Source organism: Bombina bombina, chromosome 5, assembly GCF_027579735.1.
Source record: "Bombina bombina isolate aBomBom1 chromosome 5, aBomBom1.pri, whole genome shotgun sequence".
NCBI lineage: Eukaryota > Metazoa > Chordata > Amphibia > Anura > Bombinatoridae > Bombina > Bombina bombina.
In genome coordinates, this window is record NC_069503.1 from 24,740,306 (window position 1) to 24,757,189 (window position 16,884).

Genomic DNA, 16,884 nt, shown 5'->3' on the forward strand with positions numbered 1-16,884 from the left:
CCGCAATGCTGAAGCCCCGCAGGTAATCATCCCTGTCGAAAATGCTGGGAGGCCCAAGATACCCTATGCGGCATTTCGACCCTTCCTAGAGAGCGAGACAGGGATTGATGAATATTTGGCGGACTTCGAAAGGCAATGTGCCCTGCACCAGATTCCCAACAGAGAGTGGCCCACGATATTGTCTGGGAAACTATCCGGGCGAGCCCTGGAAGCCTTTCGTACTCTGGGTGCTGAGGAAGTGACACAGTATGAGCTAGTTAAGGAGACACTGTTGCGACGGTACGCTGTAACTCCGGACACGTATCGCCGACAGTTTCGGGGCACGGAAAAGAAGCCTAACGATACCCATATGGAATGGGCGCACCGAATGCGGAGAGCGGCAAATCACTGGCTGAGCGGAAGTAAAGCGGTGACTGGGGAGGAAATTTTACAATTGTTTCTCTTAGAACATTTTTATAATGGCATGGAACAGCAAGGGAAGGAATGGCTGCGAGACAGGCGGCCTTCTACCTTAGAAGAAGCAGCCAAATTGGCCGATGAACATTATGACTCCCGTCTTCACGAACCCATGAACTACCGAGCTCCAGCACGGGTCGAACCCAGAGAGGTTTACCGTGCACCCCCTCGTGCTGAATTCCGAGCCCCGGTGCCCACAGGGCCCATCCGACACTCAGGACCACCCAATAACAGCTCTGAGCGTCCCAGACCGACTTGCCACCGATGCAAGCAACCAGGGCATTTCATGGCTAGCTGCCCCCTTAATGCGCACCAGACACCCAGGAATTACAATTACCCCTCTGGGTCCTATCGTCCGGCCCGGGCCCTCTGTGTTAACCAAGAGGCCCCTATGGAGGGATATGTGGGGCCGCTTCACGAGGCAGACCCTGTATATGCTGCCTCAGATAACCGCCAGCACCATCTGCAGAGGGTATGGCTCGAGGGGCGATCTACCGAGGGATTGCGAGACACAGGGGCTACTATCACGCTGGTACAGAGTCATTTGGTGCCAGAGCACAAGCGATCCGGACAGACTGTGGCCGTTAGAGTGGCGGGGGGGGATGTGTACAAAATTCCAACAGCTAAAGTGCATCTTGATTGGGGAGCGGGAAAGGGGGCTGTGAACGTGGGCCTAATGGATAATTTACCTGCCAAAGTACTACTGGGCAACGATTTGGGCCCCATGACTTCTGCCTATGCTCCAGTATGCAACAACGAGGCGGACCCAGTGACTACACGGGCCCAAGCCCGGACGGAGCGAGAGCTCTCACCAGTGCGGGAGACACAGGTAAGACCTACCCCGACCTTGCCTGACAGGTTAGGCCCCATACCCTGGGACACCCCAGATGCTTTCGAGGCAGAGTCTAAGACTGACCCGACCTTACAAAAGTACCGGGAACGAGCAGAGACCGGAGGGGGCGGGGCAGATAACGAAACATTCTTATGGGAAAAAGGGAAACTATACCGCTGGACAGAGAAAAGGGGACAGCGTAGGCGACAGCTGGTAGTGCCCCACAAATACCGTCAAGAAATCCTCAAAATAGGCCACGACATCCCCTTAGCAGGCCACCTAGCCGTTACCCGTACCCTACACCGCATTACTCACACGTTCTTTTGGCCAGGGGTGCACGCTGACGTTAGAACTTACTGTAACACCTGCGATGTGTGTCAACGAGTAGGAAGGCGAGGCGATCACCCTAAAGCCCAGCTAGTAAATATGCCCATTGTAGAGGAACCCTTCAGCCGGGTTGCTATTGACCTAGTGGGACCACTGGCTACCCCTAGTCCCTCCGGTAAGCGATACATTCTTACCGTAGTGGACTACGCTACCAGGTACCCAGAGGCTGTCGCCCTATCCAACATACAAGCGGATACGGTAGCGAATGCACTAGTACAGGTGTTCTCCCGGGTAGGATTTCCAAAGGAAATCCTATCCGACCGAGGCACCCAATTTACGGCTGAATTGACCCAACAACTCTGGCAGGTTTGCAAAATTAAGTCCCTCCTGAGCTCCCCATACCACCCCCAGACGAACGGGCTGTGTGAGAGGTTCAATGGGACCCTCAAGCAAATGCTCAAGACGTTCACTCAGGAATACCGAGACTGGGAACGCTTCCTGCCGCACCTCCTATTTGCTTATCGGGAGGTGCCCCAGGAAACGACAGGGTTCTCTCCCTTCGAGTTGCTCTACGGAAGAAAGGTACGGGGACCCCTAAACCTGATCCGGGAGCACTGGGAGGGAGAGATGGAGGCTGACGGTGTCCCAATTGTGCCATACGTGCTGGAACTCAGGGACCGAATGGAGCAATTAGCCAAATCCGTGCGGGCTAATCTCCAGTTGGCCCAGAGAAGACAGAAAGTATGGTACGATCGGGGGGCCCGAAAGAGAATCTTCACCATAGGACAAAAGGTGTTAGTACTTAAGCCGGTGAAGACAGACAAATTGCAGGCGTCCTGGCAGGGTCCCTACCAGATCGTAGAGAAAAGGGGAGACACCACTTATGTGATAGCTAGCTGCCACGACAACAATCTTAGAAAGACATTCCATGTAAACATGCTCAAGGAATATTTTGAGCGACCAGAGAACGTGACGGCCGTATGTTGTTCCCCTCAGGAAGACCCCGACAGTTTACCCATTCCAGACCTATTAGAAAAGAGCCTCCCCACAGGTATAGTGGCGCAGGTTCAGATAGGGGACCGACTTAGCCCCACTGAAAGGGAGCAGCTCAACCAACTCCTCCAGTCCAAACACCTCACCTTCTCCCCGAAGCCAGGGTACACTACTTTAACCACCCACCAGGTAGATACTCCGGGACAAGCTCCCTTGCGCCAGGCTCCGTACCGAATCCCCGAAGCAGTTAGGACAGGAATGAAGAAGGAGATCGATGAGATGCTCCAGCTCAGGGTAATTGAGCCCTCCGATAGTCCCTGGGCCTCCCCAGTTGTCTTGGTGCCCAAGAAAGATGGGACCACCCGGTTCTGCGTAGACTATCGGAGGCTCAATGAAAATACGGTGACGGACGCTTACCCTATGCCCAGGGTAGACGAGCTACTCGATCGTATAGCCAGGGGAAATTACCTGACCACTATTGACCTCTGCAAAGGTTACTGGCAGATTCCCCTGGCCCCGGAGGCTATCCCCAAGTCGGCATTCGTCACCCCATTCGGCTTATATCAGTTTAGGGTAATGCCGTTTGGGATGAAGAATGCCCCAGCTACATTCCAGCGCTTGGTGGATAGGCTCCTGGATGGCTTCCAGAGTTTTGCTTGCGCCTACCTGGACGACATAGCGATCCACAGTGAGTCCTGGGAGGACCACTTAGCTCATGTGGGAATGGTTCTGGATCAGATCCGGGCTGCTGGCCTGACTCTGAAGCCAGAAAAATGCCACTTTGGGATGGCCGAGGTACAGTACCTGGGTCACCGGGTGGGGTGTGGAAAGCAGCGACCAGAGCCGGCCAAAATAGAAGCTGTCGCCAATTGGCCCACCCCCATCACTAAGACTCAGGTCCTAGCCTTCCTGGGCACGGCAGGGTACTATAGACGGTTCGTACCAGACTACAGCACACTTGCCAAACCCCTGACTGACTTGACCAAGAAGAACTTACCTCGACAGGTCCTGTGGTCTCCCCACTGTGAAACAGCTTTCCAGGCTCTCAAAAATGCTCTAATTAATGCTCCTGTCTTGGCGGCCCCAGCCCTTAACAAACGTTTTATCGTCCATACAGATGCTTCCATGTTCGGGCTGGGAGCTGTCCTCAGCCAAGTAGGAGAAGATGGAGGGGAGCATCCAGTTGCCTACATCAGCCGGAAGCTCCTGCCCCGCGAAGTCAGCTATGCAGCGGTCGAAAAGGAGTGTTTGGCTTTGGTGTGGGCATTAAAGAAATTGACTCCCTATTTATATGGTCAGGAGTTCACTCTGGTCACCGACCATAACCCGTTGGTGTGGCTGAACCGGGTCTCTGGAGATAACGGCAGGCTATTACGTTGGAGCTTATCGTTGCAACCCTTCAATTTCACCATTACTTACAGACCTGGGAAACAGAATGGCAACGCCGACGGGTTGTCCAGACAAACCGACCTCAGCCCCGCATAACCAGCGGTCTGGACAGCCTTAATCTGCCCCGAAAAGGGGTCAGACCGTGTCTGCCAGAGTGTTCCACAGAAAGGGAGCACTGTTACAGAAGCATTAGTTATTTTGTTGTGAAGAGCTTATTTCCCAGCAGCAATGCCTGAACCAGCAAGCCAGCGCCTAAGAAGTGCTCCAAGAAAACCGTAACAAGTATCATTTCATAAAGAGTTAACTCTTTTTTTTTTCAGCTTTTAGAAACTATTGTCTAATCAACTCTGGAGCCAGACTGCTAATTGATAAGATGAACTTGTAAACTTGTTATCTTAAGAACTGTAATCCTATTGTGGCCTGTCAAAGGACAGTGCTCTCTATCTAAATGTGTGATGGGGGATTTTGTGCTTCCCCCCCTCTCCCCCTGGGAGTGCCCTGTGTGCATGTAACCTTAATAAAAAGCAGGCTGGGCATCCCAGTCCTGAGTTCTTGTTTGACCCTCAATCGCAGCGTTGACTCGTTTTTGTGGGCAGAAGGGTATCCTAGCTGTACTGCAGCTAAGGGAGATTATTCTATATTTGCGAGACTCATATAGAATACTATGGAAAGCAGCTTCTCCCCTCTTTAGCAATAGGGATCCAGGCTACTAAGCGGTCCATCTCTCAGCGAGACTAAGGGTAACCGTAACACCCCTATTCCGCCGCTCCCCGACATTGCCGCCACTAAATAAAGTTATTAACCCCTAAACCTCTGGCCTCCCAAATCATCGCCACTAAATAAACCTATTAACCCCTAAACCATCAGCCCCCCACATCGCAAAAAACTACAAATGAAATAAACTAAATTACACATTAAAAAAACCTAACACTACTAAAAAAAATATTCTAAAATTACAAAAAATAACAAACGAAATCATCCAAAATAAAAACAATTACACCTAATCTAATAGCCCTATAAAAATGAAAAAAAAACAAAAAAAAAAAAACAACTAAAATTCCCCATCATGCCATCTCTCTTTTTGGAGGTCCAAAAGAGCCTGTATGTATCATTAGGGGAAATCACCCCATTAGTTACCATGTCTTAAGGGAATATTTACCACTAAGAAACAGAATACTTGAGGTTTACGACTTTGTACAATTGGGTAATCTTTATAACCTTATATTGACATTGTGTCCTTCAGGGAATTGTTCTGATTCCCAATACTGTGTATCTTTGTATTTATCCCAAAACTGATTGATGTAAATTGTCTGCTATGTTATTTCTATAACCTCAATAAAGAAAATTTTAAATAAAAAACAAAACAAAAACCCTAGCCTACAATAAACTACCAATAGTCTAAATAAATCAGCTCTTTTCCCTGTAAAAAAACACACCACCCAATCAACCCCCCAAAATAAAAAACCTAATCTACCCAATTCCCTGAAAAGGGCATTTGTATGGGCATTCAGCTCTTTTACGTTGCCCTTAAAAGGGCATTTAGCTCTTTTAAGAACATTCAAACCCTAATCTAAAAAAAAACCAAAAAACTAACACTAACCCCCGACGATCCACATCCAGACGGGGTCTTATATCTTCATCCAGATGGCATCTTCTATCTTCATCCCGGTGGCGTGTAGCGGGTCTATCGTTCAAGACATCCGGCTGATTTGAATAGCCATTAAAATTTCAGTAGCTCTCATCCTATTGGCTGATTTGAACAGCCAATAGGATTTCAGTAGCTGTCATCCTATTGGCTGATTTTAATTTAAAAAATAAAATCAGCCAATAGGAATGCAAGGGATGCCATTTTGAAAAGACTGCCTTGCATTGAAGATTCATTGTACGGCGGCGACCTTATGAAGAGGATGCTCCATGCCGGATGTCTTGAAGGATGGACCCGCTCCGCGTTGCCGGGATGAAGATAGAAGAGTTAGATTTTTTATGTTGGGGGTTGGCTGGGTGGTGGGTTTTACTGTTGGGGGGGTCTTTGTATTTTTTGTCAGGGAAAAGAGCTGATTTCTTAAGGGCAATGCCCTACAAAAGGCCCTAGGGGTTTTTTTTTATTTGGGGGGGGGTATTTTTATAGGGCTATTAGATTAGGTGTAATTGTTTTTATTTTGGATAATCTCATTTGTTATTTTTCATAATTTAGTGTTTTTTATTTTTTGTAATTTAGTATTTTTTATTTTTTTAAATTGTAGATTTAATTATTTTTAGTAGTGTTAGGTTTTTTAATGTGTAATTTAGTTTATTTAATAAGTATTTATTTTAATTTTAATATAATAGTAATGTTAGGTTAATTGTTAGTTTAAACTAATTTTTTTTAATTTCACAGGTAAGTTTTTGTTTATTTTAAGATAGGGATATTGTAATTTTAATATAACGTTAGGGGGTTGTTAAGTTTAGGGGTTAATAGTTTAATTTAGTTTTTTGTGATGTGGGGGCTGTCGGTTTAGGGGATAAAGCTAAGGTAAAGTTACGCTGTTATGAAGACAACCTAGCATTTATCAATCTCTCCTTAATGTAGTCGCTAAGTTTTTTTTGCCATTATCAATTTATTTCTGCAAAAAAACTTTAGCTGAAATTCCCTACCGTTCGTCTCCCAACTCCTCCAAAACCATACTTCCGTCTTCCTCAAGTATTGACGTCTTCAGCGTTCACAAATCAAACTTCCAATGCGCATGCGTTATTCGCTGAGTCTTTTTTTCACTGCGCATGCGATAATCGCCGATCCGTATATTATGCAGATGACGTCTAAATGGTTTCCAAGCTAGAATTAATACGCATACGCGAAATGGGAGCGAGCCTGGTTATCTAGGTTTAGAATAAGTAACTAGCGCATGCTTAGATAAATATAGGGGCGGATGACGTCGAGTGACAGCCGCCTATCGGCCAGAAAATCAATTGGCTTAAAAAAAAACAAAAAAACGTGATCAAGAGAGAATATATATATATATATATATATATATACACAGGTTGGATTTAGTAACGTTACGAAATAACTTTATAAAGGTAAAAACGTTATTATTTTTACAATATATAGACAATGATGAATGAACCTTATATTTATTTGTCACACATAATGCTATACTTCATCAACTTGAAGCTAACTTTACCATCACTTTAAATAGGTTTATTTAGTGGCGGTGATGTGGGAGGCAGAGGATTAGGGGCGGCGATGTCGGGGATCGGTGGAATAGGGGTTAATAGCTTTATTATAGTGTGGGCGATGTTGGGGTGCGGGGGGAAGAAGGGTTAATAACTTTATTTTATTGGCGGCGATGTCGGGCAGCAGCGGAATAGGGGTTAATAACTTTATTTAGGTGGCGGCGATGTTGGGAGCGGCAGATTAGGGGTTAATAACTATTTCGGTGTCGGCAATGACGGGGGCAGCAGATTAGGGGTGTTTAGACGTGGGGTTTATGTTAGGGTGCTACGTTTAAACGTAACGTTTTTCTTCCCCATAGACATCAATGGGGTTGCGTTACGGCGATCGCCATTCCGCGCTTCAGGTGTTAGGTTTTTTTCTAACACTCTCTCCCCATTGATGTCTATGGGGAAAGCGTGCACGAGCATGGAGCTCATCGCAACCATATCGCACGCACAAGGCGGCTTTTTAAAAACTCGTAATGGCAGCGCTATGGAGGGTGAAATAACGCAACTTTTGGTGCGTTCGTTTCGCACCCTCTATAGCGCAAAACTTGTAATCTAGGTGAGTGAGAGCAATAGATGAATAACGTTTTGTTATTGTTCTGGCTCTGGTTGGGTGATTACTTCTCAGTATTGACATTTTCAGTAGAGTTGGGGACACTAAACACACAACTATTTCAAATGACAAAATAAAGGTAAAGGAGTTATTTATGCAACTATTGCATACACTCCAGTGGGTTTAAACGACTCACACATTAAAGGGGAGATATATAACAGTACACAGTCCCCCCAAGAATAAGCGCATACGATTCTCACCGTCGTGTGCGGATGTAACGGTCACCATATTTATAGCAGTCACATGTTCCTCGGTGTCCGTCTCTTCTGCTTCTGACTTTACCTCTGCTGTAAACAAGGAATAAAACCATCATGTGTAGCAGCTAAAGGGGCTCCTGTTGGTGTAGTAACAAATCAGTGCTCATTAAAGGGACATAAAACCCAGATTTTGTCTTTCATGATTCAGATAGATCATCTAATTTGTTTTGTTCTCTTGGTATCCTTTGTTGGAAAGCATACCCAGGTAGGCTCGGCTGCTGCTGATTGGTGGCTGCACATATATATGCCTCATGTTACTGCCTTGCCCATGTGCACTGCTGCTTATTTAAGAAAGGATACCAAGAGAATGAAACAAATGAGATAAGTTGTATAAAATTGTATGATCTACCTGAATCAGGAAAGAAAACAACTGGGTTTCATGTCCCTTTAATACCACTGTACCAAGCTTTGTGATCCCCCTCTATTAGCTGTTGCCTTAAAGGGAAATGAAACCCACATTTTTTTTGTTCATGATTTAGAAAAAACTTGTGATTTTAAACAACTTTCCAATTGACTTCTATTTTCTAATTTGCTTCATTCTCTTGATGTCCTTTGTTGAAAAGCATATCTAAATAGGCTCAGTAGCTGCTGATGGGTGGCTGCACGTAGATGACGCGTGTGATTGGCTCACACATGTGCATTGCTTTTAAATAATAGAATTTAATTGGAATGTTGTTCCATTTCCTGTCCTGTTAAGCGTCACGGCCAACTCAATGCACACAAATAGAATAAAATCGCTGATATTTATATTATTCAAAGAATCATAAAATGAATCACATGAAATTCAAAGTTAGAGCTATTGTATTATCTTTCTATTGTGCATTTGTTAGTTATTTAATTCTACTCTATTAAATGATCCTTTAAGTGCTACGTTTCTAAACGTTCATTGAATGTTGGAAGTGAAATAGATCTGCATAAGGAGCTAAGTGTGAGGGGGAGGAGCAGTAAAATGAAAGTGACACCTACATAGTCATTGTTTTAGTTAAATACAATTATTTAAATTGTTATTATTAAGGTAATGATTATTTTTCTATTTTTAATACAGTAAAGCACAAAAGTTGTCCAAATGGATGATTAAAGTATTGAACTGGAGATAGCTCATCTGACAATAATTTCATAATTATCTAAGTATATCAGCCAGCTCCTGTGCAGAGACGCATGCGCAAAGTGACTGTAAAGCCAGCTTCTGTGCTGAGACACATGCGCGCAGTGACTGTAAAGCCAGTTTCTATGCAGAGACGTATGCGCACAGTGACTGTAAAGCTAGCTTCTATGCAGAGACACATGCGCAAAGTGACTGTAAAGCCCAGCTTCTGTGCTGGGACACATGCGCACAGTGACTGTAAAGCTAGCTTCTATGCAGAGACACATGCGCAAAGTGACTGTAAAGCCCAGCTTCTGTGCTGGGACACATGCGCACAGTGACTGTAAAGCCAGCTTCTATGCAGAGACGCATGCGCGCAGTGACTAAAGCCAGCTTCTGTGCTGAGACGCATGCGTGCAGTGACTGTAAAGCCAGCTTCTATGCAGAGACGCATGCGCGCAGTGACTGTAAAGCTAGCTTCTATGCAGAGACGCATGTGCACAGTGACTAAGCTAGCTTCTATGCAGAGACACATTCAGCAGTGACTGTAAAGCCAGCTTCTATGCAGAGACGCATGCGAACAGTCACTGTAAAGCCCACTTCTGTGCAGAGACCCCTGCAGCAGTGACTGTAAAGCCAGCTTCTATGCAGAGACGGATGCGCGCAGTGACTGTAAAGCCAGCTTCTATGCAGAGACGCATGCAGCAGTGACTGTAAAGCCAGCTTCTGTGCAGAGACGCATGCAAGCAGCCCCTATGAAGCCAGCTTCTGTGAAGAGACGAATGCAAGCAGTCCCTGTAAAGCTAGCTTCTATGCAGAGACGCATGTGCACAGTGACTAAGCTAGCTTCTATGCAGAGACACATTCAGCAGTGACTGTAAAGCCAGCTTCTATGCAGAGACGCATGCGAACAGTCACTGTAAAGCCCACTTCTGTGCAGAGACCCATGCAGCAGTGACTGTAAAGCCAGCTTCTATGCAGAGACGGATGCGCGCAGTGACTGTAAAGCCAGCTTCTATGCAGAGACGCATGCAGCAGTGACTGTAAAGCCATCTTCTATGCAGAGACCCATGCAGCAGTGACTGTAAAGCCAGCTTATATGCAGAGACACATGCAGCAGTGACTGTTAAGGCAGCTTCTATGCAGAGACGCATGCGCAAAGTGACTGTAAAGTCAGCTTCTATGCAGAGACGCATGCAGCAGTGACTGTAAAGCCAGCTTCTGTGCAGAGACGCATGCGCACAGTGATTGTAAAGCCAGCTTCTGTGCAGAGACGCATGCAGCAGTGACTGTAAAGCCAGCTTCTGTGCAGAGACGCATGCAAGCAGCCCCTATGAAGCCAGCTTCTGTGAAGAGACGAATGCAAGCAGTCCCTATGAAGCCAGCTTCTGTGCAGATCGCATGCATGCAGCCACTATGAAGCTAGCTTCTGTGCAGAGACGAATGCGCGCAGTCATTATGAAGCCATCTTCTGTGCAGACGCATGCACGCAGTCACTATGAAGCTATCGTCTATGCAGACGCATGCGCGCAGTCATTATGAAGCCATCTTCTGTGCTGAGACGCATGCACGCAGTCACTATGAAGCTATCGTCTGTGCAGAGACGCATGCACACAGTCACTATGAAGCTATCTTCTGTGCAGAGACGCATGCGCACAGTCATTATGAAGCTATCTTCTGTGCAGAGACGCATGCACGCAGTCACTATGAAGCTATCGTCTATGCAGAGACACATGCACGCAGTCATTATGAAGCCATCTTCTGTGCAGAGACGCATGTGCGCATTCATTATAAAGCCATCTTCTATGCTGAGACGCATGCGTGCAGTCATTATGAAGCCATCTTCTGTGCAGAGACGCATACGCGCAGTCATTATGAAGCTATCGTCTGTGCAAAGACGCATGTGCGCAGTCATTATGAAGCTATCTTCTGTGCAGAGATGCATGCACGCAGTGACTGTAAAGCTAGCTTCTATGCAGAGACGCATGCGCAAAGTGACTGTAAAGCCAGCTTCTGTGCTGAGACACATGCGCACAGTGACTGTAAGGCCAGCTTCTATGCAGAGATGCATGCACACAGTCATTATGTAGCCATCTTCTGTGCAGAGACGCATGCGTGCAGTCATTATGAAGCCAGTTGAAGTCCCATAAAATCAAACTTTGGATTACATTTTTTTTTACTCAGCACAAAGGAATCTAGATGGGATAGGCATAAATTCTACTTTGATATATTAGAATTGTATTATTCAGCTTGGCTAATTTCATAGTGTTAGGACCAGTTTACCGTGGGACACCTTGTAAGTGGTGACTGGCTGAGCAGAATATGGCCATATTGTGTGACTAAGATCCCATCTTTATTTTTAAAAAAATTAAGAAATATTAAGAAGGCAATTTTTTGCAGCATTAAGAAAAAAGTTTAAATATGTGAAATAATTTGTGGTCTCATGTGTTTTGAGGTCAGCCAATACCTGTTTCTAAATTATATATATGTATTTTGGTCACTTTGGCAGCACTCCACAATATGTGCATTTTAAAAAACATAATTTATGCTTACCTGATAAATTCCTTTCTTCTGTAGTGTGATCAGTCCACGGGTCATCATTACTTCTGGGATATTACTCCTCCCCAACAGGAAGTGCAAGAGGATTCACCCAGCAGAGTTGCATATAGCCCCTCCCCTCTACGTCACCCCCAGTCATTCGACCAAGGACAAACGAGAAAGGAGGAACCAAGGGTGTAGTGGTGACTGGAGTATAATTTAAAAATAAATACCTGCCTTAAAAAACAGGGCGGGCCGTGGACTGATCACACTACAGAAGAAAGGAATTTATCAGGTAAGCATAAATTATGTTTTCTTCTGTTAAGTGTGATCAGTCCACGGGTCATCATTACTTCTGGGATACCAATACCAAAGCAAAAGTACACGGATGACGGGAGGGATAGGCAGGCTCTTTTATACAGAAGGAACCACTGCCTGAAGAACCTTTCTCCCAAAAATAGCCTACGAGGAAGCAAAAGTGTCAAATTTGTAAAATTTGGAAAAAGTATGAAGCGAAGACCAAGTTGCAGCCTTGCAAATCTGTTCAACAGAGGCCTCATTCTTGAAGGCCCAAGTGGAAGCCACAGCTCTAGTAGAATGGGCTGTAATTCTTTCAGGAGGCTGCTGTCCAGCAGTCTCATAAGCTAAACGTATTATACTACGAAGCCAAAAGGAAAGAGAGGTTGCCGAAGCTTTTTGACCTCTCCTCTGACCAGAGTACACGACAAACAGAGAAGACGTTTGTCGAAATTCCTTAGTTGCCTGTAAGTAAAATTTTAGGGCACGAACTACGTCCAGATTATGTAGTAATCGTTCCTTCTTTGAAGAAGGATTTGGACACAAAGAAGGAACCACGATCTCTTGATTGATATTCCTGTTAGTGACTACCTTGGGTAAGAACCCAGGTTTAGTACGCAGAACTACCTTATCCGAATGAAAAATCAAATAAGGAGAATCACAATGTAAGGCTGATAACTCAGAGACTCTTCGAGCCGAGGAAATAGCCATTAAAAATAGAACTTTCCAAGATAACAACTTAATATCAATGGAATGGAGGGGTTCAAACGGAACGCCCTGTAAAACGTTTAGAACAAGATTTAAACTCCATGGTGGAGCAACAGTCTTAAACACAGGCTTAATCCTTGCTAAAGCCTGACAAAAAGCCTGAACGTCTGGCACTTCTGACAGACGTTTGTGTAACAGAATAGACAGAGCTGAGATCTGTCCCTTTAATGAACTAGCAGATAAACCCTTTTCTAAACCTTCTTGTAGAAAAGACAATATCCTAGGAATCCTAACCTTACTCCAAGAGTAACCTTTGGATTCACACCAGTATAGGTATTTACGCCATATTTTGTGGTAAATCTTTCTGGTAACAGGCTTCCTAGCCTGTATTAAGGTGTCAATAACTGACTCAGAAAACCCACGTTTTGATAAAATCAAACGTTCAATTTCCAAGCAGTCAGCTTCAGAGAAGTTAGATTTTAATGTTTGAAAGGACCTTGTATCAGAAGGTCCTGTTTCAGAGGTAGAGACCAAGGTGGACAGGATGACATGTCCACCAGGTCTGCATACCAAGTCCTGCGTGGCCATGCAGGTGCTATCAGAATCACTGATGCTCTCTCCTGTTTGATTCTGGCAATCAATCGAGGAAGCATCGGGAAGGGTGGAAACACATAAGCCATCCTGAAGTCCCAAGGTGCTGTCAGGGCATCTATTAGGACTGCTCCTGGGTCCCTGGATCTGGACCCGTAGCGAGGAAGCTTGGCGTTCTGTCGAGACGCCATGAGATCTATCTCTGGTTTGCCCCAACGTCAAAGTATTTAAGCAAAGACCTCCGGATGAAGTTCCCACTCCCCCGGATGAAAAGTCTGACGACTTAAGAAATCCGCCTCCCAGTTTTCCACTCCCGGGATGTGGATTGCTGACAGGTGGCAAGAGTGAGACTCTGCCCAGCGAATTATCTTTGATACTTCCATCATTGCTAGGGAGCTTCTTGTCCCTCCCTGATGGTTGATGTAAGCTACAGTTGTGATGTTGTCCGACTGAAACCTGATGAACTCCCGAGTTGTCAACTGGGGCCAGGCCAGAAGGGCATTGAGAACTGCTCTCAATTCCAGAATGTTTATTGGCAGGAGACTCTCCTCCTGACTCCATTGTCCCTGAGCCTTCAGAGAATTCCAGACGGCACCCCAACCTAGAAGGCTGGCGTCTGTTGTTACAATTGTCCAGTCTGGTCTGCTGAATGGCATCCCCCTGGACAGATGTGGCCGAGAAAGCCACCATAGAAGAGAATTTCTGGTCTCTTGATCCAGATTCAGAGAAGGGGACAAGTCTGAGTAATCCCCATTCCACTGACTCAGCATGCACAATTGCAGTGGTCTGAGGTGTAAGCGAGCAAATGGCACTATGTCCATTGCCGCTACCATTAAGCCGATTACCTCCATGCATTGAGCCACCGAAGGGTGTTGAATGGAATGAAGGGTGCGGCAAGCACTTTGAAGTCTTGTTAACCTGTCTTCTGTCAGGTAAATCTTCATTTCTACACAATCTATAAGAGTCCCCAGGAAGGGAACTCTTGTGAGTGGAACGAGTGAACTTTTCTTTTCGTTCACCTTCCATCCATGTGACCTTAGAAATGCCAGTACTAACTCTGTATGAGACTTGGCAGTTTGAAAGCTTGAAGCTTGTATCAGAATGTCGTCTAGGTAGGGAGCTACCGAAATTCCCCGCGGTCTTAGTACCGCCAGAAGAGCACCTAGAACCTTTGTGAAGATTCTTGGAGCTGTAGCCAATCCGAATGGAAGAGCTACAAACTGGTAATGCCTGTCTAGAAAGGCAAATCTTAGATACCGGTAATGATCTTTGTGAATCGGTATGTGAAGGTAAGCATCCTTTAAGTCCACTGTGGTCATGTACTGACCCTCTTGGATCATGGGTAAAATTGTCCGGATAGTCTCCATTTTGAATGATGGAACTCTTAGGAATTTGTTTAGGATCTTTAAATCCAGGATTGGTCTGAAAGTTCCTTCTTTTTTGGGAACCACAAACAGATTTGAGTAAAACCCTTTTCCCTGTTCCGACCGTGGAACTGGATGGATTACTCCCATTAACAAAAGTTCTTGTATGCAGCGTAGAAACGCTTCTTTCTTTGTTTGGTCTGTCGACAACCTTGACAGATGAAATCTCTCTCTTGGAGGAGAGTGTTTGAAGTCCAGAAGGTATCCCTGAGATATTATCTCTAGCGCCCAGGGATCCTGGACATCTCTTGCCCAAGCCTGGGCGAAGAGAGAAAGTCTGCCCCCCACAAGATCCGATCCCGGATCGGGGGCCCTCAATTCATGCTGTTTTAGTGGCAGCTGCAGGTTTCCTGGCCTGCTTGCCCTTGTTCCAGGACTGGTTAGGTCTCCAGCCTTGTCTGTAGCGAGCACCAGATCCTTCTTGTTTTGGAGTAGTGGAAGTTGATGCTGCTCCTGCTTTGAAATTCCGAAAGGAACGAAAATTAGACTGTCTAGCCTTAGGTTTGGCTTTGTCTTGAGGAAGGGCGTGGCCCTTACCTCCTGTAATGTCAGCGATAATTTCTTTCAAGCCAGGCCCAAATAAGGTCTGTCCTTTGAAAGGTATATTAAGTAATTTGGACTTAGAAGTTACATCAGCTGACCAGGATTTTAGCCACAGTGCTCTACGCGCTTGAATGGCGAATCCGGAATTCTTAGCCGTAAGTTTAATTAAATGTACTACGGCTTCCGAAATGAATGAATTAGATAGCTTAAGTATTCTAAGCCTGTCTGAAATGTCGTCCAGCGTAGTTGAGCCAAGATTCTCTTCTAGAGACTCAATCCAGAATGCCGCTGCAGCCGTGATCGGCGCAATGCATGCAAGGGGTTGCAATATAAAACCTTGTTGAACAAACATTTTCTTAAGGTAACCCTCTAACTTTTTATCCATTGGATCTGAAAAGGCACAGCTATCCTCCACCGGGATAGTGGTACGCTTAGCTAAAGTAGAAACTGCTCCCTCCACCTTAGGGACCGTTTGCCATAAGTCCCGCGTGGTGGCGTCTATCGGAAACATCTTTCTAAATATCGGAGGGGGTGAGAACGGCACACCGGGTCTATCCCACTCCTTAGTAATAATTTCAGTTATTCTCTTAGGTATAGGAAAAACGTCAGTACTTGTTGGTACAGCAAAATATTTATCCAACCTACACATTTTCTCTGGTATTGCAACTGTGTTACAATCATTCAGGGCCGCTAACACCTCCCCTAGTAAAACACGGAGGTTTTCCAGCTTAAATTTAAAATTTGAAATATCTGAATCCAATCTGTTTGGATCAGAACCGTCAGCTGCAGAATGAAGCTCTCCGTCCTCATGTTCTGCCAGTTGTGACGCAGTATCTGACATGGCTCTAACATTATCAGCGCACTCTGTTCTCACCCCAGAGTGATCACGCTTGCCCCTTAGTTCTGGTAATTTAGCCAAAACCTCAGTCATAACAGTAGCCATATCTTGTAATGTTAATTGTAATGGCCGCCCAGATGTACTTGGCGTCGCCATATCGCGCACGTCCCGGGCGGGAGATGCAGGTACTGTCACGTGAGGCGAGTTAGTCGGCATAACTCTCCCCTCGTTGTTTGGTGAAATTTGTTCAATTTGTACAGATTGACTTTTATTTAATGTAGCATCAATACAGTTAGTACATAAATTTCTATTGGGCTCCACTTTGGCTTTAGTACAAATAGTACAGGTCTCATCTTCTGAATCAGACATGTTTAACAAACTAGCAAATAAACTTGCAATTTGGAAATACTATACAAGAAAAGTACAATGAAAAAAACGAACTGTGCTTGAAAAGCACTGAATATATATAACAGATGAAATCAATCAGCTTTGTAAAACCAAATGTAACTTAGCAAAGGCTTGTACCCAGTAGCAAGAAATAACTAACCCTGAGGCATAAAAAAGTTAAGAATAAACGTTTTTTATCACAGACAACTACAATCTTACAGCTCTGTTAGATTACTTCCCTCAAATTAACTTTGAAGATCCCTGGGTTCTGTAGAGATAAACCGGAACATGCAGGAAAAAACAATGCTTTGACTGAAATTTTTGATGCGTAGCAAAAGGCGCCAAAAAGGTCCCACCCCCTCACACACAACAGTGAGAGAGATTAAGCAACTGTCATAATTAGATCCAGTAA

The 16,884-nt window shown here is 45.2% G+C and overlaps 1 protein-coding gene across 4 annotated transcripts in view; it reads right to left on the minus strand.

Moving 5' to 3' along the window:
• The window catches only part of LOC128659723 (oocyte zinc finger protein XlCOF6-like), a 139,789-nt gene that overhangs the window by 87,763 nt on the left and 35,142 nt on the right, over positions 1 to 16,884 (minus strand). The window contains exon 4 of one of the 4 annotated variants that reach the window (XM_053713300.1): positions 8,006 to 8,089. The exons of 2 other annotated variants lie outside the window; for them this stretch is intronic. In XM_053713300.1, the coding sequence (XP_053569275.1) occupies positions 8,006 to 8,089 (84 nt within the window). Of the gene's footprint in view, positions 1 to 8,005; positions 8,093 to 16,884 lie in introns of all 4 variants that reach the window. One more of the 4 variants, XM_053713299.1, reaches the window with a different exon arrangement.